At 44.5% G+C, this 23,863-nt stretch overlaps 1 protein-coding gene across 1 annotated transcript in view; it reads right to left on the reverse strand.

The window, feature by feature from the left end:
• The window catches only part of UST (uronyl 2-sulfotransferase), a 302,202-nt gene that overhangs the window by 166,490 nt on the left and 111,849 nt on the right, over positions 1-23,863 (reverse strand). The window contains 1 exon segment of the mRNA XM_032651795.1: positions 13,680-13,723. Coding sequence (XP_032507686.1) covers positions 13,680-13,723 — 44 coding nt within the window.

Here is a 23,863-nt window from a genome sequence, read left to right on the forward strand (position 1 = left end):
TGGATGTACTCCAGCTCAATTATGCCTCTTTTGCTGTTTGTTGATGAAAATTGCATATAATCTTTCGGGTACAGATAAATCATAGCTTGCACAGGGCACAGCTACTGTCTCTGCTGGGGGATGTCCAACATTTTGATGGCCTCTTTGGGCTGCAGCATCGTACTAGGTAGAAGCCCCTAGGCGATAGCTGACAAAGGCACTAGGCTTAGCAGATAGTCCTGTGGTTCAGGGCTAGCCCTCGACCCCCGCTCCCCGCAAAAGACTAGAGTACCTGTAAAGCAGAGATTTTTCCGAGCATTTCCTCTTCCACGTCATCCGTAAAGATAAGACAAATCAAACATTGATAAAAAGTGCCTGTTTATACTTATCAAATATATCTATGTTCCCCCATTAAAATTAAAGTGAATTAACTCAATTCAACACATGTTTCTAAGTGCAAGGTCACAAGTCACAAAGGGAACATGATTCTTAAATAGCCAGAAAATTAAGAATATTTCATTAACATGATAAAGAATATCTATCTTCCCTGGTGGCGCAGTGGTTGAGAGTCCGCCTGCCGATCCAGGGGACACGGGTTCGTACCCCGGTCCAGGAAGATCCCACATGCTGCGGAGCGGCTGGGCCCGTGAGCCATGGCCGCTGAGCCTGCGCGTCCGGAGCCTGTGCTCCGCAACGGGAGAGGCCACAGCGGTGAGAGGCCCGCGTACCACGAAAAAAAGAAAAGAATATCTATCTTCAACTAAATGTCAAAATTACACTTGGTAATAAAACACTTGTAGCATTATCATTAAAATTTCAAACAAAACAGAGATGCTTTTATAACCACCATTCATTGATTTGACAAATATTAATGAGTGCTACTGTGTGCCAGGGACATTTTATAAATGTGGATGACATGGTGAGAATACCCAGTCCCCCTCATGGACTTTATATTACTTAATATTATTCTGGATAATGTTATAAAACTTGAAACAGAATTAGGTAGAAGGAGATAAAATGAATATTGTTTGTCTGTTACATGAATCCCTATCAAGAAAAAGAGGAAGAACTGAAAAAGTATTGAAATAAAAAGTTCAGTAACGTGAGTATATATAACGCACAAAATCAATAATTTTTCAGTATTACAGCAGTCAATTTAAAACATAGTAGAAAACATGTTCCATTCAAAATAACAACCACAAAAAGGTAACACATCTTGGAATAATCTTTTGTAAGAAATGCAAAGGCCCTTTATGAAACCAAAGAATGCTATAACAAAGAACATTCAGAGAAGAATAACAACAAAGCTCTCGGTCATTAAAAATATGAACAGTGAAGAAGAAACTCAACAGAAAAGTTGGAAGACCAAGTTGAGAAACTCTTCCAGATTGTAGAGCAAAAACACAAAGAAAATAAAAAATAGGAGGGATAAAGATAAGAAATATAAACAACTAGTTCTGGAGGTTCAACATCCAAATAAGAGGAGATCCAGAAAGAGAAAATGCAGAGGAAGAAATCATCAGTGAAAAAAGTCAAGGGCTTCCCTGGTGGCGCAGTGGTTAAGAATCCGCCTGCCGATGCAAGGGACACGGGTTCGAGCCCTGGTCCAGGAAGATCCCATATGCCATGGAGCAACTAAGCCCGTGAGCCACAACTACCACCGAGTCTGCGCTCTACAGCCTGCAAGCCACAACTACTGAGCCCATGTGCCACAACTACTGAGCCCGCATGCCACAACTACTGAAGCCTGCGTGCCTAGAGCCCATGCTCCACAACAAGGGAAGCCACCACAATGAGAAGCCCGCACGATGCAACGAGGAGTAGCCCCCGCTCGCCGCAACTAGAGAAAGCCCGCACTCAGCAATGAAGACCCAACGCAGCCATAAATAAGTAAATAAATAAATAAATACATAAATAAATTTATTTGAAAAAAAGAGAGAGAAAAGTCAAGCAAATATCCCAGAATAGGATATCAGTTTCCTGATCAAAAGGTCCACTGAGTATCAACAATAGTACCTGAAAACTGACACATACTAGGCACAAAATTATAAAATTTTAGAATACTAGGAATAAGAGGCTGCAATAGAGACAGATTATATTTTCATATAATGGGCCAACAGTTAGCCTTCTCAATAGAAATACCAGAAGCTAGAGTAAAGTGGAGAAGGACCTTAACATTCAGAGGGGAAATGATTCTGAGGCAGAGACACAATGCTCACAGCACCCATGTGCTCTATTTCTCAGCCCTCTTGCACTTGAGCAGGGCCTTGTGACCAGTTCTGGCCAACAGACTGCTGACATAAGTGACACGTGTCATTTCCAGGATGAAGGAATGAGAAGTCTTCACGCACACACCCAGCTCCCGTCTGCCCTGCCACAGTGACATGAAGGTCCAAGTTGAGATGGTGAAGCCATGAGATGGAAACAGCCCAAATCCCTTCGTGAACTCCTAAAATGTGCTTCCCTAAGAACCAGTGGACCCACTGGACTCACTGAGGGTCTTATATAAGCAAGACGTAAACTCTTCCGTGTGTAGCCACTGAGCTCTTGCATCACTCTAGCCTCTACTGATTAATACAGATTCCTAATCTGGAATTTTATCCTGTCGAACAATTAATCAAGGATAGAATAAAGACATTTTCAGAAATGCAATATTTCAGAAAATTTCCATCCCATGCACCTTTTCTCAGTAGGCTGAGGAAAGAGAAAGATAGGCATGGAAGGCAGAATAATGGCCCTCCCACAGAGGATGTCCAAGTCCTAACCTGCAGAATTTGTGAATATGGTATCTTAACATCACAAAAAGAGATCTTTTGATGGGGAGATTATCCTGGATCAATCAAGTGGGCCCAATTTAATCACAAGGGTCCTTATGAGTGGAAGAGGGAGAGAAGAGAGACAGAGTTGGAGATTTGAAGATGCTATAAGGCTGGTTTTGAAGTTGGAGAAAGCAGCCATGAGCCAAAGAATGCGGGTGGTCTCTAGAAGCTGGAAAAGGCACGGAAATGGATTCTCTCCTGGAGCTTCCAGAAGAGCCATGCCCCGACTCCTTGACTTTAGCCCAGCGAGACCCATTTCAGACTTCTGACCTCCAGAACTATAGGGCAATACATCTGCATTGTTTTAAGCCACTAAGTTTGTAGTAAGTTGTTATAGCAGCAACAGGAAACTAATACAGCATGGGATGCAGGAAGTGGGAGCAAACAGAACAGAGTGAAGGGAGCTCCCAAGGCATATCTAAGCGGGAGGTTGAGCGCAACCAGCCCAGAGGGAACGGGCAAGAATGCCCAGGACAGACTTCAGCAGCTCAACATTGACAGAATACCAAATGTGTCTGGAGGCACTGAGAGGATATTTCCACAACTGGAGAAGAGTCTGAGATAACCTGGGGATCACAGAAAAGCATGAAAATACATGTACAAAACAAGACAATTACTTGTTACAAAGAAAACAAAAAGATGGACAGGAAAGGAAACCTTATCGTAATGGCTCAGCTGCCATTTTATTATTTACTGGTGTCAACAACGAAAACAGTGAGTACTGATTTAGGACTCGCTAAACAACACACACCCAGTTTAGAGGATGAGGGATGAGGAGAGTGCTTGTGTGGTGGCAGGTGGGCTCCAGTGAAAGACCTAAATCCTCCCGTTCACAGAAGGATGTCAGCGGACAATGCCTAAAGCCGGGGAAATCCAAGAGGAAGTAACACAAGCAAGTCATTCAAAGATATGAAAACTAGCACTAAAGACTCAGTTAAAAGAGTTTCAAGTATCAATAGTTGTTTCTCAAGAGCAGAAAGGAATGGGGAAGGGTGTAGTCAGGGTTCACTTTTTCACAATAAGCTAATAAGCTCTGGTGCTTTAAACTGTGCATTACATATGTGCAGAAGGTCACATACAAGGACTGGCAAACTATTTGCAACAAATGGTACATAAGACTTTAATATTCTTAATATTGTCTAAAGACTGGACAGGATTTTGCAAAACTCTTCATTATGGTTTGCCTCTGAGTGGTGGCATTCTGGGTGATTGTTTTTTCCTGCTACTCTATAATTTTCTGTACTTTCCAAATCAAAAAAAAAAATAGGAGCATGTATAATTTTTAAAACAAAAAAAAAAACTGATCAGATGGTCAAGGAAGAAATAAAACAAATAAAAAGAATTAGGTAACTATATTGGGAACTGCTAAGACGATTAAGTTACTACAACTTTGAAAATCCCAAGGCCAACTGTTACCCTGCCAAAGAATGGCAGCATGGGTTTTCTTCATTTACTAAAGCAATTTCTTGATTAAATATGCTTGCCAACAAGATGCAGTTTTGAAATTTCATGCTTCATTTAAAGCCCTTCCTTTTTGTAAAAGGCAGCCCAAATCCAACTACTAAGTCCATGATTGTAACCGGTGCTGGTTTGGATAAGGTTTGGAGAACATCTATCTTATCAATGATAACTGGCCCTTGGGCCTTGGGGAGTGTGCTGGCGCAAATGCTAAAAGAACAATTACATAAACCACATATTTTTAAACCTGTGGTTTTACAAAAAAAAATTTTAATTAAAAAAAAAAGAAGTGGAAGATGTGTTTAATAGCACTAAACATATGTGGAAGAAGAAATGGATTCATTATGTTCTTGGGAAAAAGAGAACACATTACATGCTCATAAGATTGATAAACTTGCAAGTACTGTCTCTGAACTTGGACACGGATCTGCAGGGAAAGTTGAAATCTCAAGAGGCCGCTAGCTGGGCCCAAGACTTCCACGTTAATGGTTGAGAACTGTGATGAGTGCAAAGGAAGAGTGAAGCAAGAATACAGGTGACTTCGGGATAAGATTACGTAAGGCTGATTTTTCTTTAACCTTCTAAGCTATTGATTACCCATCTTAAACCAAATACCAAAGCGTGAAGTTCTTTATAGCACACGCTGAGCTCAGACACCCTTAAGAGTTATTCAAAAATAAAATACTCAATCATTAATTTTCCTATCATTTGCAATGATCAACAAAATGAGGGTGGAAGGGATGCCTTCAAGGTCATGCGCATCAGAGTGAAACTGATTCCTGACTCTCTGCCTCATTCTGTCCTGCTAGTTCTTTCTCTAAACCTAATATATTTACCATGAATCATTAAACACAAACCTATTACCCAGTACAATTGATTTGTCCATAAAATGAAAAATCAGCTGCACTTCTGTAGTTTTTCAAAGGGACTTTGGGTAAGGTCAGGTGTGGACACAGAAAACAATACGCGCTTTAAGAAAAGCTAAATGGCAAGGGGATGGTGGAAGGCCTTGCTTGGTGTGCTAAACTAGCCCAGGGAATAAAAGAAGGGATAACCACAGGACCTGAAAGTTTCCGTAAGCTAAGAGATGGTATCTGGGATGCCAAATGACATGTAATTAATTGCTTTTAAAAATCCAAAGAAAATAAGGTTGGGGGTTGGGAGTGAGGCTTACTCTACATTTCAGCAAAGTGAGCTACCAGAATTTGTAAAAGGCCTTTTATAGTATATAGTACTAAGAACCCAGTGCTGGGAGCTCACCTGTGTCTGGCATCATGCTAAGTGCTTTCCATTTATCACAGTTAAGCCGCACAGCTCTAAGAGGTGGATATAGCTATCCTCTTTTAGAAATAGAAAACTGAAGTTCAAAGAGGTGAAGTTTTTATTGTGGGGTAACTAGGCACATGGCTAGAATCCGAACTGAGGTCCGACTGCAAAATCCATGCTCCTCAACCTCCTGGCCGCCAAGAGTAAATACGAAAGTCAAAATGAAGAATCTGGCAAATTAAAAGAGTAACGTGTTTGAAATCTAAGGGGCAGGCACATTGGATATATGAGGCATATATGTATTATTTGTCTCCCTAATTTTTTGTGTTTGGAATATTTCATAATTTAAGAATGACTCTAAAGAAACTGCATTGGGGGCTTCCCTGGTGGTGTAGTGGTTGGGAGTCTGCCTGCCAATGCAGGGGGCGCGGGTTCGTGCCCCGGTCTGGGAGGATCCCGCGTGCCGTGGAGCGGCTGGGTCCGTGAGCCATGGCCGCTGGGCCTGCGCGTTCGGAGCCTGTGCTCCACAACAGTGAGAGCCCCGCCTACCGCAAAAAAAAAAAAAAAAAAAAAAAAAAAAAAAGAAACTGCATTGTTTCTGCCTTAGATAAAAATAAGAAGATACAAACTTCTGGGAGAATGCCGATTTTTTCCCCAAAAGAAAACCAGATAACAGGGGTCTTTAACCACATCCGATGCTATTTACAGCAGGACAAAAAGGGGGGCCCTTTTCTCAGCAGCAGTGGCTCCAGCAATTGTGGGAATGGAAGCAGGCAGACAAGGCAAGCCCAGCACACAGCCCAATTCTGTGCCAGAGATTTATTTGCTTCTTGCAGGTCCTCATAGACAAGAGGAAAAAGCAAGGTGGATGGCCATGCCTATACCCTGAAAAACAGCTTTGGAGGTTTCGGGGGAAGAAAAACAAGAAATTACTGTTCCTCTTGAATCTCAGCTCTACTCTTCCAAGTAAAAAGTGATTCTGACCAAAGGAGACTGTAGGTGTACATAAATCTCAGTAACCAGCCTTCAGGGAAAGGGGGAATTTTGGATGCAGAAACGCTCTCCAAGTTGGCAGATGTTTGGCCAGGACACCTGAAAGTAATTGTACTCCCAGTATCCTCCGGAAGTCACTTACCTACTATGATTACCAGATATGTGGGTTTTCCTTTGTAGGCTCCAGAAAAACATGGTTTCTTCAGTAGAAAACATTAAAATAGCTTCTTTCAACAGATGTATCTCCAAGTTGAAAGGAGTTATTGAAAGGGAAAAACAAACCTAAACAAATATGCAGTCTTTCTTAGGGACTCAGTGGTAGTGGTGTTAAAGGGCAGCTGAGACATCCCCGATAGAAATAGGGACATATTTTTTGAAGTGCAATGGACTTCTGTACTATTTTAGCTTCTTGCTCTCATAGCTCCCTGGTCCTGTGAAAATAGGAGGTTTCCTTTAGGTAACTTCCTAAATGCATTGCCGCTGAGATCCTTTCCAGAAAAAAGTATGATGCAATATAAAATGATTTTTGAATATTAAAAAACACAATTTGAACAGCAGAAACAAATGTCAAATAGAAGAATCTGGGGAGAATACTGGGGATAATAAAATAGCTAAGGCATGGGAATTACAAAGAAAAAAATTAACAAAGTGAAGAAGGAATGTTGGGGGAAGATGTGAGTAGTACTGAATGTTGAAAAAAATATGAAAATGCACTTAAATTATCCCAGTGAGAGACATGTAAGGATCGTTTCAATGTTTATTAAGTCAAACCAAATAATGCCTAACAGGGCATAATGCAATGCTATCCTGGTAACTGAAGATATTAAACTCAATGTAGAATTACTTTCTAGGGCTGCCATAACAGAGAATCACAAATTGGGTAGCTTAAGGCAACAGAAATTTATTCTCTCACTGTTCAGGAGGCCGTAAGTCTGAAATCGAGGTGTCAGTAGGGTGAATTCCTTCTTGGGGACTCACAGGAAGAATGTGTTCCCTGCCTCTCTCCTAGATGCTGGTGGTTGCCAGCAATCATTGGTGCTCCTTGGCTGTGACAGCATAACTCCAATCTGCCTCCAACGTCACATGGCATTCTCCCTGTATGTCTCTGTCTCTGTGTCCAAATTTCCCTCTTCTTATAAGGACATCAGTCACATGGATTTAGGGCCCAATGTGACCTCATCTTCATTACATCTGCAAAGAGCCTATCTCCAAAGAAGACTGCATTCACAGATTCTGGTGGTTTGGACTGCACCAGGTCTTTTGAGGGACCCAATTCAATTCATAACACCATTCAGAACTGAATTTCTCATTTGTCACTCCTTTCCTACTAGTCAAATTTTTCTACTATACAATTATGCCAACATGGTCTCCATCTCTTAGGCTGTCATTTTTTTCACTTTTTCCTGTTAAAGCCAAGCTCCTCAAAGCAGTTCATATCTCCATTTTCCACCCAGCACACCTCGAATCCCAGAAACGAGGCCTGTCCCTCCTCACCCCATCCATACCAGACTCTTTGACTTGGTTCATTCACCTTACTCCATTTTCAGGACTCTCACTTGGAAGGAAGGTCAGGCAGAGACTCCTGGGTTCACCCTTATCATAGCGACTAGCCACCTACTTAATGTATTAGAGTGGGCCTGTTTGCTAGCCGGTCCTTCCCACTAGACTCTAAACTCCTTGAGGGCAGGGACTGTGCCTTCTGCAGCCTTATAGCCTCAGTGCCTAGTACAGAGCCCAACACAAATTTGGGGCATAGTAAACACCTCAACGAATGAATGGTTGTCTATATACGGTCATTTAGACTGAAGAATACATCCACCGCAGAATTATGTGCTCCCACAGTCTTTGCCTCTTTGAAACCTTAAAATGCAACTAGATTATAAAGTATTAGACAGCAGGGGATTATTTTCAAGTTTTATCATGTCCTCCTGATCCCTAGCACAAAGTAGTCACTCATTAATTAATTGATACTAACGGGAAATTAGCTTCTTGGGGGTGGAGAAGAAGGACTAACCTTTAATGAACAATTGTTCATTTCCAGACACTGCTAGGTGCATATAAATGTCACCTCAATTAATATTACCACTTATTCATTTGGAGGTTTCCCAGCATAATAAATTGTAAACCCTCTTCTAATGAACCCCTTTAAAAACAGAATTTCGAATACTAAATTTCCTAGCACATCACTTTCTATACAAAAATAACATATAAGTATTATATGTCAAAATACATTTGCATACAAATGCAGACATGAGTAATATATCTTAACCCTCAGTATACCATCAGGATTCCCTGGACTCAATTTTAGTGTTTTAGGTTTTTTGGGGGTTTTTTTGAGCAGTTCTAACCATTTGTATGGATTAATATTTCTTGACTTTATTCTTTCTTGGAGATGTTCCAAAGAGAATGTACTTTTTTAAAACAAAGAGAATAAAACTCATCCTACCTTGTAATTACCATATAATAGGTCCATATAATTATAATTATATAATAATAATAATATGTAGTATGTAATATAATATAATTACCATGTAATAGGATCTACCGGCCTCTTTTAAAAATTTAAGATCCATTATGGAATCTTAATGATTTTATTTTTCCTGTATCTTGAAATGCTTTGCTAGTTCATCATCTTAAAATAATTACCTACCAGTTATGCATTAATTACTCCCAACTATGCTTAAAAAAGACTAAAGTAACAGAAAAATGGAAGGATGATGGAATAGCTTAGAACTACACTGCTGTTCAGTGATGACTGAAATGTTTTATTCTGTGTTGTTCAATACAGTAGCACTAGTCGCACATGGCTACAAAGAATTTGATATGTGGCTAGGGCAACTGAAAAAGTGAATTTTTATTTTTCGAATTTTAATGAATTTAAATAGCTACATGAGCCTGATGGCTACTGTACTGAACAGTGCAGGCTTAGAACGATTCATTAGGGAAATAAATTGTCACTATTTCACCACTCTTCATATTTTATTTTGCTGCCTAAAGTGTTACATCATCTTTACAAAAGATATAGCAGAAGACTGGAGATACCATCTTTGTAGTTTGTTTTTAACTTTCTTTTTTTTTTTAATTTTATTTTTTATTTATTCATTTTTTGGCCATACCGCACAGGTTGCAGGATCTTAGTTCCCTGACCAGGGATTGAACCCAGGACCCCTGCAGTGGAAGCATGGAGTCTTAACCACTGGCCGCCAGGGAATTCCCTGCTTTTAACTTTCATTGACCAGAGTGGAGATTCAGAACGTTTCATTCCTGCCTATAATGACAAAGAGAAGAAAATCGACGGAGGGAGAGGTTTCCCAGGCATTAGAAGAATCAGAGACAAATGTTTAGAGTCAGAGGAGCAACACTCAAGACCCTGATGGTGATGATCAAATGAAATTAATCATGAAAGTGAAACCTCAGACCATGAGTCTTCCAATGATGATATTCTAGATTAACTCTCTCAAACTCAAGAGTCGATGAGGAAACAATATTTTTTTCTAAGGTCAAAAAGAAAACATGGTATTCGCATGCAGTTAGTCGTCCAGGGGAAGGACTTCATCAAACATTATTTTGCAACAAGAACCTGGACCATGCCATTTTGCTAAATGAATGTGGGACAGTCTTCTTTCACCTTTGATGATTTTGTACATCAAAATTTACTCTGTATACAGTATGTAAATGAACAAATGCCGAAGGTGGGTATGTATAGAAAGGTGATTAGAAAGAAAAAGATGAAAAAAAAAATCTCTGGATTGATATTTTTAAAAAGTCCATTGGACCCAACAGTAAATGGTGATGACTATTTTTTTTTTCTGGTATTATACTGAGACTTTGTGTACTGTACTAGTTAAAGTACTAGAGAACTTATATAAAAGGGTAAAACTCCAGAAATAAGGTAAAAAATTGTTGTCTCTACATTAACTTAGTAATCTTGGAATGGTTAAAAGCGTGAACCTTGGAGCTACATACACAGCCTTGGGCTGGGATCCCAAGTCCAATTCTTAGTAGCTGGCAAGTTACCCAGCCTCTCTAAGATCCAGTTCCCTCATCTGTAAAATAATGGTTAAATAATTACTTCCTCTTCTATAGAGTTTTATAGAGACTAAACTTCCATGCGAAGCGCTTAGCAGAGTGCTTGCCACATAGGAAACGGTAGACATCAGCGATGGACAGTGATTTTATTTTCCTTGAGTTGCTTAGAGCAGCTCTCCTTATCTATCGGATCTGGGAACCCAACATATGTGAAATAGTAACTGTATTCTATCTGCTACCTCCGGAATTTATCATTGCCGATGCCAGCAGCTCACATCAGAGACCAACATCCTAGGCGAAGTGAAGCCAGGAAGGAGAAGACATCACCTCCAGAGGTCAGGCTGCTCTGGGTGGGGTGGACGGAACCACAGGTGATGCTGCAGAGGCCAGAGCACCTCAGATTTTTCAGCCCAACTTTAATCTTCTCTTACACAGTATTTCCCCACCACCACCACCGCACACACTCTGATATTTAGATTGAGCAAGTATGACTTTAAGAAACTCAAATTTACACAGAAAATAAGGGAATGAGTAAAAGCCTCCTGAAGTCTCACCATCCGGAGTAAACATCATTATCCTTCCAGGCTTCTCTCTGTACACACACATACATATGCACACAAGTTTTAAAGACATAAGATCACACTATATTGCTGCTTCACGCCTGTTTTTGTACCCAAGAATATCTTTCTCATTCATTCAATAGCGATCTCCACGTCAGTCTCAGTAGGGTTCTAAGCTTAAACCGCTAAGTTTTGTGTACACACAAAGCGGTCGTAAAAAGTGGTCGACAAAAGAAAATATTAACATCCGCCTTTAAATAATGACTTAGATCAAAAACTGGGGTGAGCTGTGAGGTTTAAGTAGATTTGAAAAAACAAGTAAAAGTCAGAGGCATTTGGTTCTTTTTCATGAAAATACTGGAGAGAATGAAGACCTGGGCTCTGGATGTGCTGTGGGGCACACACCCCATTCTCTAAATGGCTATTACTTGTGGAATGTGAAACTTGTGGAACTGAATCTTCTAATAAAATGAGAACTTGCCTGTAAACCTCAGTCCGTACATTTTCAGGGTTTAAAACCTTATTTCATCTAGATCACAGCTCTTTCGATCTTGGCATCAAAAAGTTATTTCTGAGCGCTAAACAAATAGGAAAACTGTGGACCTGGACTCAGTCTTGCTTCTCACTGCCAGGCTGGGGGTTTACTCCGGAGGCCACACACATGTGAGTCCTTATCCCCTGGTGCCACCGTGTCCCTGAATACACCAGTGGTCTGTAGATTTACATAACCGAGGCTTCACCTCGGGGGACATTTAAGGGACCTTCATCCGGAACCCTGACCTCATCACTTCTGGGGTTTGTTTACACCCTGCCAGAAGTAATAAGCATGGATGAAAGATGTTAACATACCAATATTATTTTTACCTATTTTTATATTCTTCTTATTATTTTGGCTACTGCTTAGAAAGTTGAGTGTTTTTGCCACTCCACCCCTAGATAATCACCAACGCGTGGGAGCTTGTTAAAAATGCAAATAGTATTGCTATTATCTGTGTTGTAAGAGAGTTTGGTATCAGCATCTCTTGGGAGCTTGTTAAAATGCAAATTCTCAAGTCCCACCCTGGACCTACTGCATCAGACACTCAGGGGTCTGGGCCCAGCAATCCATGTTTTAACAAGCCTCCAGGAAATCCTGGTGCAAGCTAAAGTTTGAGAACACTGGCCTAGTGGAAAGAACCTGGGATGGGAGCCAGGAGACCCGATTCAGATTCCAGCTCTGGATTCCATGGTTCAGTTCAGTGAGAATTAATGGATAGTCACGATGTGCCTCTCTGTGTGTCGAGGCTAATGCAAGGATGTGAGGATACTGAGATGAGCTAGATGAAGTCCTTATCCTCAGATGGTGTCTAACCCTCTATATTCCTTTGTTTCTCCTGGGTAGGGGCTACCTTATGGTTATTCTTGTTTTGTTTCATATTTGTATTCCTAGTGCCTGCAGCATCGCAGGCACTCAATACGTATGCAGTGGGCCAAGTGGTAAACTATTCACCACTGTGATAAATACCACTGTACCATTCATCAATAATCTTAATGCTATTCCAGTCTAGTTAACAGTATCCACCGTTTATTTAACGCTTATCACATGCCGGGTGCGGAGTGCTTTTCATATATCAGCTCGTTCAATCTTTTTACATGTCCTGTACTGTGGGGTCATATTTTTAACCCCACCTTGTACATCAAAAAATTGAGGCTTGAAATATTAAGTAATTTGTCTAATGTCATATACTTACAGTGGTAGAGCCCGAGATGAACCCAGAAATACCTTATTCCAAAGCTCATGGTCTTAAATGTGGTGGAGTTCTTCAAATCCCACAAATGCAGAAGCCAACTTTAGGGTAAATTTCCAACCTCTAAGGTTACTGGTCGATTATCTTTTCACTATGTACTTACAACCGCACTTTGCAGGCATCACCTTAAGTGGTCAAAGAGTGTCTGTGTTTTTCCTCATTTTTCAGTAGATTGACATTTGGTTTTCATTGCACTCAAGAAAGTAGAGAGCGGCGGGGGGAACTCCACTAATACTTCACTGGACTGTTCTGACCCTTAAAAGTCAGACCAAAATTGCTGCTAAGAACAAAAGTGATCGTACAGGCCAGGCCACGGCAGACTTGCAAGGGCACTGGCAGAGAAGGCCGGTTCCAGAGGGCTGAGCCTTGTGTGGAGTATCCCCAGTAAGGCAGGCCATGGAGAAAGGGGCAGAGGTTAGGCTAGCCCAAAGCGTGAAGACATGAGGAGGCTGGGGTGTGGACATCACATCACAGTCCAACATGGAGAGTAAAGGCAAAGGAGGCAGCAAACAGGAGACGCAACCAAAAGTCTGAAGTCAGCTTGAGGCTCCCGTGCCTGGGATAGCTTCAGCTCCTGATGAAATGATGCCTCTTGCTCCCTCACCATTTAGGCTATCTTTGTGCGCTTCCTTCTTCCACCCACTGTTAGTCAAAGATTAACTTGACATCTGCTACCTACTATTTTCTTGTGAACAATTCAGGGCCCGGAGGGATCTGGCTGGGGTTACTGAAGGCGGTAGGTACTTAGAAAAGGAAAAGGGGATTTATACCACAAGCAAAGGTCTTACCTTACTAGGAGGGGGTCCATGGTCATCTAAGTAAGTGGAATTTCCTAGGAAAAAAGAAGAAAACGTTGATGAATTAACAGTCTTAAACCCCAAATGAATTTAGTGCAAAGTCACTGAAAATAAGTACTCTAGATGTATTTCTATTCAGACAAAAGTCCCAAAGGAAAATGGGTAATTAATCTCCAGTTTGGTGGGACTTTGCTGATACTACCAGGCTTGGTTAACAGTTTCAGCAGTTACAAACAGTCTAACCATGTGGGTACGTATGCACACGGACATACACATGCAGAAACATGCAGCATCATTCTACACCCAATATCTGTTGAGTTTACTTTAGACCAGTGGTTCTCAACCTTCAGCGTGCATCAGAATTACCTGCAGAGCTTGCTAAAACACAGACTGCCCGGCCCTGAGGTTCTGATTCAGTAGCTCTGAGAATTTGCATTTCAAGCTCCCAAATGAAGCTGATGCTATGGGTCCTGAAACCGCACTTTGAGAACCACTGCATTGTTTCTCCACTTTGTCTTGATTGTCAATTTCCCTTCATCTTTTCAGTCTAGCTTGCTTCCGAAGCTCGCTTTGTCTTCCCTAATAGCCACTTAGTGGCATGGGTGTTTTTTCAGAGTGCGTGGTTATTGTTTCCTGATGAATAAAAGACTCAGGGGGATTCTGACCGGAACTAAAGCTTATTGAATTCCTTCTCTGCTAAGTGTTTTACAGGTATTTATTCACTTAATTCACATATCAGAGGTCAGTTAGAATTACCCCTATTTACAAAGAAGAGAATAGAGGCCTGGAGAAATCCAGTAGTTTGCTGGCAGCCACACAGCTGTTAAGCTGCCCAGAGGAGGGAAGACTGGTTTTTCCAGAAGGTGCCCGGCATCTGCTCATCTGAAAAGCCCACCTGGAGTGTTGCCATCTCCACCTTTTGTGCAGCCCGGGCGCCAGCAACATTACCAGCTGGCCACACGTTTGAGTTTGATCCTGTAGGGGAGCCAATGATGTGGTGAGTTTAGGGGAAAGTGAAGATGACCAGACTTTCTAACAGAGCAAAATGTGGGAAATATTTAAAGCAAAAGGAGGCTTAGAGAAGACAGTAGATTAGGGAATAGGGTTAATGAAAGGAGACCTTTTTCAGGAGAGAGCAAAGTAACTTAAGAAATAGGAATAAAAAAGGGAAGTAGAGTTTAAGCCAGGGACAGTTCAAGTGGGGAAACTTATCCAAACGTAATAAATAAGTGTATTTTGGCTTATAGATTTTTTTTCCATACTGAGGCCTCATCCAACCCCTTTTTCTTCATAGTCTTCCAATTTATCACCCACATGATGTGCGCAATGACCGTACCCTGGCTGTCTGTGGAAGGCAGAGGGAAAATGAGGTCCAATTTTCATGTACAAGACACTCACACACAAACACCTGGAATGCTCGCGACTGGGTTCTTTTCAGTAACCTATGAAATGTGAACATGAAGAACAATTTGTGGTTCTTAATTACTGTGCTGCACTCCACTGGGAACACACGTGAATAGGAAGTCGATCTATATCTGACTTGGTAAAGAGGACGTGCGATGAAGAATTCAGAAAAATGGTTGCCTAAGTCTAGAGAAATCCTCAGAACGAATTCCACCGTAATGCAGTCAGGATAGCTGCAGAGGGTCCTGGCTGCTCATCGTGTGAACGTGTCTTCCCCGGGAGGGATGTGAGAAATCCCAACACACTCCAGCATGTTCTCCAGGTATTCATCCCAGGAATCAAAGGGAGCTCAAACAACTAAATGTTTCTAAAATAGTAAACGTTTCCATAAAGCAAAGTTCCCAGGAACTCCTTAAAAGGAATGATCTCAATGCCTGACTGCTACCTCAAACTCCAGACATGGGTATCCCCTGACTCCTTAGCACCTCAGCTTGGATGCTTGGATGTCTGCAGACATCTCACACCTCACCATCCAGACAGAACTCTTTATCTGCTCCCATTCCATCCCCCAAATCGCTGTCTCTCCTGTCTTCTTCATCAGGTTACACAACACGTCCCTTCCCCGACAGGATCCAAAGCCCAGAGTCATCCTTGATCCATCCCTTTCCCTCACCCCATCCGTACCAAGCCATTTGCAAGTCCTGTTGGCTCAGCCTTCAAGATATTCCTCAAATCAGACCATTTCTCACCAACCCCTCTGGGCCACCCGCGAGAGCCCTCTCTTTGCTGATCGCCAATTTTCTCCCTTACCACACAGCAGCCAGAGGGATCTTTTAACCTTATTAATCTGGCCATGCTGGCCCTCTGCTTAAAATCTATTTCTCTAAGAACAAAATAATCAATTCCTTACCATGGTCTCTAACCCTGCATGACTCAGGCCCCGCTCCCTGCCACACCTGACACCAGCACAACAGCCCTCCCTCTGCTCCAGAACAGCCAACCTGTTGTCAGCTAGGAACCTTTTTTTTCTTTGCGGTACGCGGGCCTCTCACTGTTGTGGCCTCTCCCGTTGTGGAGCACAGGCTCCGGACGCGCAGGCCCAGCGGCCATGGCTCACGGGTCAGCCGCTCCGCGGCATGTGGGATCTTCCCGGACCGGGGCACGAACCCGTGTCCCCTGCATCAGCAGGCGGACTCTCAACCACTGTGCCACCAGGGAAGCCCTAGGGCCCTTTTGAATGGGCTCTTTCCTCTACCAGAAAAAGCTCTTTCCCAACCCCTTCACTCAGGCTCAGGTCAAACATCCCTGCTTTCTCAGCTCTTCCTTCCTTCCCTCTCTCCCTTCCTCCCTCCATCCCTCCCTCCCTTATCCTAAAACATCACTTCTTTCTGCACAAAGAAAGGACCAGGGCTGACCAGCGTTGGCACTTGTGCCATAGACCCCATTGTTACCGCCACCAGCAGATCCCTGAGCTCCCATCCACAGCTGTGTCCCTGCGGTTTATTAGAACACAGAGGCTACAAGGGCCTCGCACTTGTAGCAGAGGCACGAAAAGGGAAAAGAAAAGCTACACAAATAAAAAGTATTTCTTTAGCTGGAGACGGCAAGTTTTTATTCTCCTAGGGTATAACCGTGTTATTTTTTGGTGTTTCGGTAGAGCTTTTCATCCTAGGATCTTACACTTTCCGAGTGCAAAATAAACAAGATCGTCAGGATTTTCAAACCTGGAGTTGGTAACTTGTGGGCTGTGGAGATCAAAGGATGAGCGAGCCGAGCGCTCTTATCAAAAGGAGCTCCCAGGCATCAAAGAGGCTTCTTGCTGCACCGTCTTAGGGAGGATTCTACGGAAGGTGTCAAGTGGTGGGGAAGGGAGATCAGACCCCAGCCCTTGGAGCCTTTGAGCTTAGAGCTCACAATGCAAATTTGAAAAGAAAAGGCGGAGGAGGGCTGACGAGGGTCTGGGGCCAGGACAGAGCACAAATGCTTACCTGCCACCCCTCTCCACTGCCCTGCGAATGTCCACTTTTGATACCTCAGTCTCTGATCCCTGTAATTTTTGGAGGCCTGGAGGGGTGTATCATTTCATTTCTTTCCAGAAACTAACCTACACCTTTAGAGCTCTGATTTCAGCCTCCTCTTCGTGTCTCAAGTCCTTCCTTTGGGGATCAAGTGTGGGGCCTTTAGGGACTTTCCACCCCCTCACTTGTTCCCGTAAACCAATTCTTCTCCCTATCGTGCGCCACTCCTTCTCTCTATCGAAACCAATTCTTCTCCCTATCGTGCGCCACTCCTTCTCCCTATCGAAACCAATTCTTGGAGTTTTTCAGTTGACGGGGACTTGCCAGACAGCGGGTAATTTTCCAGTTGCCCGTAACAGGTATACGCCCTAACCGCCACAATGAACAGACAACTATAACGGCCAGAAGGTGGGACAAAAGTTCCTAAGCCAATGAATTCAAAAGTCACCACATTTACCCAATCATTGTGAGAATATACCCGCCCTATGAGTAAATAAACCTATAAAAAGTATGTGATTCCGCTTTTAGGGGTTCCCCATCGGCCTCCTGCGTGAGGTTCAGGGAACCCCGGTGCATCGGCTCCTAATAAACCTCTTGCGTGTTGCAACGGCTCTCGACTCTTGGCGGTTCTTGGGCGAGTTGGAATCCCTCGTAGACCGCTTGGGTCTAACATTTGGGGGCTCGTCCGGGATCCCCACTCGCCCCCGGGTCACAAGAACATCGGGAGTCGGAGGTATCAGGTAGGCTCGAGCCCAATTGTCTGTTTGTTTGTCGTTTGTTTGTTGCTAGCCGCCATTAGGAAAAAGCCGTGCGAACCGGCTTGCTGTGGAATCTGTATTGGACTCCTGGCTAGGCAGACGTGCCGAAAGCTGGTGTCCACGGGCCCCGGGGGACGCCCTGGTGGTCCATCTGGAAGGAGAAACAAATTTTGTCTCCCCTTCATCTGGTTCTGGCAGGTTATATAAGCTGCCATCTGAATTTGAGTTGGTTTCGGGTTTAAGTTCGCGGCGGCTGGTTCTGGCAGGTTATATAAGCTGCCATCTGAATTTGAGTTGGTTTCGGGTTTAAGTTCGCGGCGGCAATATCAATGTGTGTCTTTTGAAATTTTATTGTTTTTCTGTACTATTATCTTTCTTTTGACGGACGACAATGGGACAAACTATGACGACTCCTCTTTCTCTTACCCTAAGCCACTGGACCGAAGTTAGGGCTAGGGCCCACAACCTTTCGGTAGAAGTAAGGAAAGGAAAATGGCAAACGCTGTGTACCTCTGAGTGGCCTACATTTCAGACAGGGTGGCCACCCGAAGGATCTTTTTTGTTAGATAAGGTTGGGCTAGTCAAGTCTAGGGTCTTTAACACAGGACCCCACGGACACCCAGACCAGATACCATATATCTTGGTCTGGGAAGATCTAGTTCTCTCCCCGCCTCCGTGGGTCCGGCCCTTTGTTTCCTCAACAGGCACGTCTGCATGCGCTCCAGCACAATCGGAGATATTGGCCCTGAAGAAAACCCCAGACACGGAAAAGTCATCTGCTGCCCCGGACCCGCCAAAGGCGATATATCCTGACCTGCAGTCTGATTTGCTTCTCCTAGATTCCCCACCTCCTTATCCTCCGGCCCTAAATCCCATGTTGCCCCTAGGACCCCCAGCTTCATAACCCTCCGCACCAGTAGGGCCACCTGTTATGGCGGAAAGGGGGGGTCCCTCGGCGGGCACCAGAAGCCGGAGGGCTGTTTCCCCGGATTCTACTGCTTTACCCCTTAGAGAATATGGCCCCCCCGATAACCACGGGAATAGGCCCCTTCAATACTGGCCCTTTTCCTCCGCAGATCTTTATAATTGGAAGATGCATAACCCTACTTTCTCTGAAAACCCACAGGCTCTTACTGCTCTAATAGAGTCTCTTGTCTTCTCCCACCAACCCACCTGGGATGATTGTCAACAGCTCCTCCAGACTCTCCTCACAACTGAGGAGAGGCAACGGGTTCTCCTGGAGGCTAGAAAGAATGTGTTAGGCGCCAATGGACAACCTACCCAGTTGCCTAATGAGATTGATGCCGGTTTTCCACTCGTCAGGCCGAATTGGGACTTTAATACCCTGGAAGGTAAGGAGCACCTGAAAATGTATCGCCAGGCTCTGGTGGCGGGTCTCCATGGAGCGGCCAGGCGCCCCACGAATTTGGCTAAGGTAAGAGAGGTAACTCAGGGGCCCCAGGAATCGCCAACCGTGTTCCTAGAACGCTTAATGGAGGCTTTTAGACGATTCACTCCTTATGATCCAACCTCTGAGGAACATAAGGCCACCATAGCAATGGCCTTTATTGACCAGGCGGCCCCTGATATTAGAAAGAAGTTACAAAGGCTGGATGGCCTACAAGGTTTCTCCCTTCAGGACTTAGTAAAAGAGGCAGATAAGGTATATAATAAGAGGGAGACAGAGGAAGAAAGGGAAGAAAGAAAGCAGAAGGAACAAGAGGCTCGTGAGGTAAGACGAGATAAGAGGCAAGAAAGACATTTGAGTAAGATACTGGCCACTGTAGTCAGAGGAGGAAACAGTAGAGACAGAAATAGACAGGAAGGGCGAACAACGGATAGAAGGCGGCCATTAGACAAGGACCAATGTGCCTACTGTAAAGAAAAAGGTCATTGGGCAAGAGAATGCCCTAAAAAAAGGAACGGGGGAAGGCCAACCAGAGATAAAATCTTAACATTGGAAGAGGAAGATTAGGGAAGTCAGGGCTCGGACCCTCTCCCCGAGCCCAGGGTAACTCTTAAAGTGGAGGGGGAACCCGTCCAGTTCTTGGTGGACACCGGAGCCCAGCACTCAGTCCTCCTTCATTCAAAGGGCCCCCTTTCAACTAAAAGGTCATGGGTCCAGGGGGCCACTGGAAATAAGCAGTACTCATGGACCACCCGAAGGACAGTAGATCTTGGGGTGGGACGAGTAACCCACTCATTCTTGGTCATACCTGAGTGCCCATACCCTCTGCTAGGTAGAGACTTACTCTCTAAGGTGGGGGCCCAAATCCACTTTCAACCAGAAGGGCCCACCATAACTGACAACCAAGGGAGATTACTCCAAATCTTGACCATGAAACTGGAAGATGAACACAGGATATATGAAACACCCTCGCCTCCACAAGCTGACATGCAGGATTGGATGACTAGGTTTCCACAGGCTTGGGCAGAAACTGCCGGTATGGGAATGGCAAAATATCGGCCCCCTGTGGTGGTAGAACTTAAAACAACCGCCACCCCAGTGACGGTCCGCCAATACCCCATGAGTAAAGAAGCCCGAGATGGCATCCGTCCTCAAATACAAAGGTTACTGGAATTAGGGATCCTGGTAAGGTGCCAATCTGCATGGAATACCCCTCTTTTGCCAGTTAAAAAGCCAGGAACTAATAATTACCGACCGGTACAAGACCTACGAGAGGTAAATAAGCGGGTGATGGACCTCCACCCCACGGTACCCAACCCCTACAATCTCTTAAGTACTCTTCCACCTCAGCACACTTGGTACACTGTTTTGGATCTTAAAGATGCTTTCTTCTGCCTGAGACTTTCTTCTCTCAGTCAGCCTTACTTTGCCTTCGAGTGGAAGGATCCAGCCTCTGGGATGTCAGGCCAGCTGACATGGACTCGCCTGCCACAAGGATTCAAGAACTCCCCCACCATTTTTGATGAGGCTCTCCACCAGGATTTGGCATCTTATAGAGAATCCAATCCCCAGGTAACTCTACTTCAATATGTCGATGATATTCTTTTAGCTGCTGAAACCCAAGAGGACTGCATCAAGGGAACCGAGAGGCTGTTAACAGAACTGGGAACATTGGGATATCGGGCTTCAGCAAAGAAAGCACAAATATGTCAACGACAGGTTAGTTACCTGGGGTACTTGTTAAAAGGAGGACAGAGATGGCTTTCGGAAAGCAGGAAAGACACTGTTGCCCGGATACCGGCCCCCAAGAGTCCCAAACAAGTTAGGGAATTTTTGGGGACGGCCGGATTTTGTAGGCTATGGATTCCGGGGTTTGCTGAATTAGCAGCCCCTTTATATCCCCTGACCAAAAATGGCATCCCTTTTGCTTGGGGTGATAAAGAACAACGGGCTTTTGACCGAATTAAACGAGCCCTACTATCAGCCCCGGCTCTGGGGCTACCAGATGTTACTAAGCCTTTTCATCTGTACGTGGCCGAGAATAAAGGCATCGCAAAGGGAGTACTAACTCAGAAACTGGGCCCCTGGAATCGCCCGGTTGCGTACCTATCAAAGAAATTGGATCCTGTGGCAGCAGGATGGCCCGCCTGTTTAAAAATAATCGCCGCGGTGGCCGCTTTGGTCAAAGATGCTGACAAACTGACTTTGGGGCAGAACCTAACGATAACAGCCCCCCATGCATTAGAAAGTGTAATTCGCCAGCCACCCGACAGATGGCTAACAAATGCCAGGATGACTCATTACCAAGCCCTGCTGTTAAACTCAGATCGTATTAAGTTTACCTCAGCCACAGGACTCAACCCGGCCACCTTGCTACCCGACCCTGGCCTGGAAAGCACTACCGTCATCCATGATTGTCAGGAAGTACTGGCTGCAGCACACCGTAGCAGACCAGACTTGATGGATCAGCCCCTCCCCAACGCCGACGTTACCTGGTTTACTGACGGAAGCAGTTTCCTAGAGAAAGGTAAGCGTCGGGCGGGAGCTGCCGTGGTAGACGGGAAAGAGGTCATCTGGGCAGCCGCATTACCGCAAGGGACATCGGCCCAACGGGCTGAACTAATCGCCATGACTAGAGCATTGGAACTAGCAGAAAACAAAAAGGTAAACATCTATACGGACAGTAGGTACGCATTTGCTACCGCCCATGTCCATGGGGCCATTTACCAACAAAGAGGGTTGCTCACCTCGGCGGGCAAAGAAATTAAAAACAAAGAAGAAATAGTGGCACTGCTAGCTGCCCTCATGCTCCCCACTAAAGTCAGCATCATTCATTGCCCCGGACACCAGAAGGACAATACCCCGGTGACAAGAGGCAACAACATGGCAGATAGGGTGGCACGAGAAGTGGCTCTACGGGAAATCATACTAGAACTATCAGATGAGAGTCCTGGGAAACCAAATGATAGGGGAACAATTACCCCAGCCATAACTAAAGGAACATTATCTCCTCAACAAGCAAAATCCATGCTACAACAGATTCACAGATGGACACACTTGGGAACCAAGAAGATGGTATCCCTATTACATAAGACAGGTTATGATACCTCTGGATTAACCAAAATAGCTGAGCAGATTGCACGAGAGTGCATTCCATGCCAACAGGTAAACTCCCATAAAGGAAAACTTGAGGTCGGAAAAAGGCTCAGAGGAGACCGCCCAGGAGCCTATTGGGAGGTCGACTTCACTGAAATATGCCCTGGAAGGTACGGTAACAGGTATCTTCTAGTTTTTATAGATACCTTCTCAGGATGGGTAGAAGCTTTCCCGACGAAGAAGGAGACAGCTACTGTGGTGGCCAAAAAGATCTTAGAAGAAATTTTCCCCCGGTTCGGGGCACCAAAGGTAATAGGATCAGATAATGGTCCCGCCTTCGTCGCCCAGGTAAGTCAGGGTGTGGCCAAATACCTGGGGACTGATTGGAAATTACATTGTGCCTATAGACCCCAGAGTTCAGGACAGGTAGAGAGAATGAATAGAACTCTAAAAGAGACCCTAACTAAATTGTCCGTAGAGACTGGCGGTACAGATTGGACGGTGCTCCTTCCCTTAGCCCTGTTCCGGGCTAGAAATACCCCCTCCCGCTATTATCTTACTCCATTTGAAATACTATACGGGGCCCCACCTCCTCTTTTTACGCTAAGGGAGAAATTAAGTCCTGACTGCCAGAATAACACTGACTTATATGCTAGGCTGTTGGGACTCCAGTTGGTCCAAAAGGAGGTGTGGTCCCAGCTGGCAGAGGCTTACCGACCAGGAACACCAGCAGAGGCTCATCCCTTCCAAGTCGGAGATTCCGTGTATGTCCGTCGGCACCGAACCCAGACTCTAGAGCCTCGGTGGAAAGGACCATACATCGTCCTGCTCACCACCCCCACGGCTATAAAGGTAGACGGCATCGCTGCGTGGATCCACGCTTCACACGTGAAGGCCGCACCAGCATCTGCAACATCGGAATGGCGAGCCCAAAAGACCAGCAACCCGCTCAAGCTCAAGCTTCTGCGATCATCAGATTTATAACTTTAACTTTGTTACCCCTACTGACTGTGAGTAATTTTAGTCCTCACCTGCCCCAGCATTTAACCTGGCAGGTAATTTCCCAAACTGGAGATGTAATATGGTCTGTTAGCCATACTGCTGCTCCTTGGACCTGGTGGCCAGACCTTTTCCCCGATGTTTGTAAATTAGCCATAGGAGCTCCCAATTGGGACACAGCACACTCCCATGATCGTCAAAATGCCCCATCCATACCCGGTCGGGCCGGCCAATACGGCTGCCAAAACTCGGGTACGCGACAGAAACTTAGCAACCCTACCTTTATGTATGCCCGGGATTTCATCGCCATAGGTCCCTAAATTATCAATGTGGGGGAAAGGAACATTTTTATTGTAAAAGCTGGGGGTGTGAAACCACAGGAGACACCTATTGGAAGCCCACCTCTGGCTGGGACTTTATTAAGGTGACAGCCAATTATACACACCCAACCAACCCCTTAACTTATAGGCCTGAATGTACTAAATGGTGCCA

This window comes from Phocoena sinus, chromosome 12 (assembly GCF_008692025.1).
Source record: "Phocoena sinus isolate mPhoSin1 chromosome 12, mPhoSin1.pri, whole genome shotgun sequence".
NCBI lineage: Eukaryota > Metazoa > Chordata > Mammalia > Artiodactyla > Phocoenidae > Phocoena > Phocoena sinus.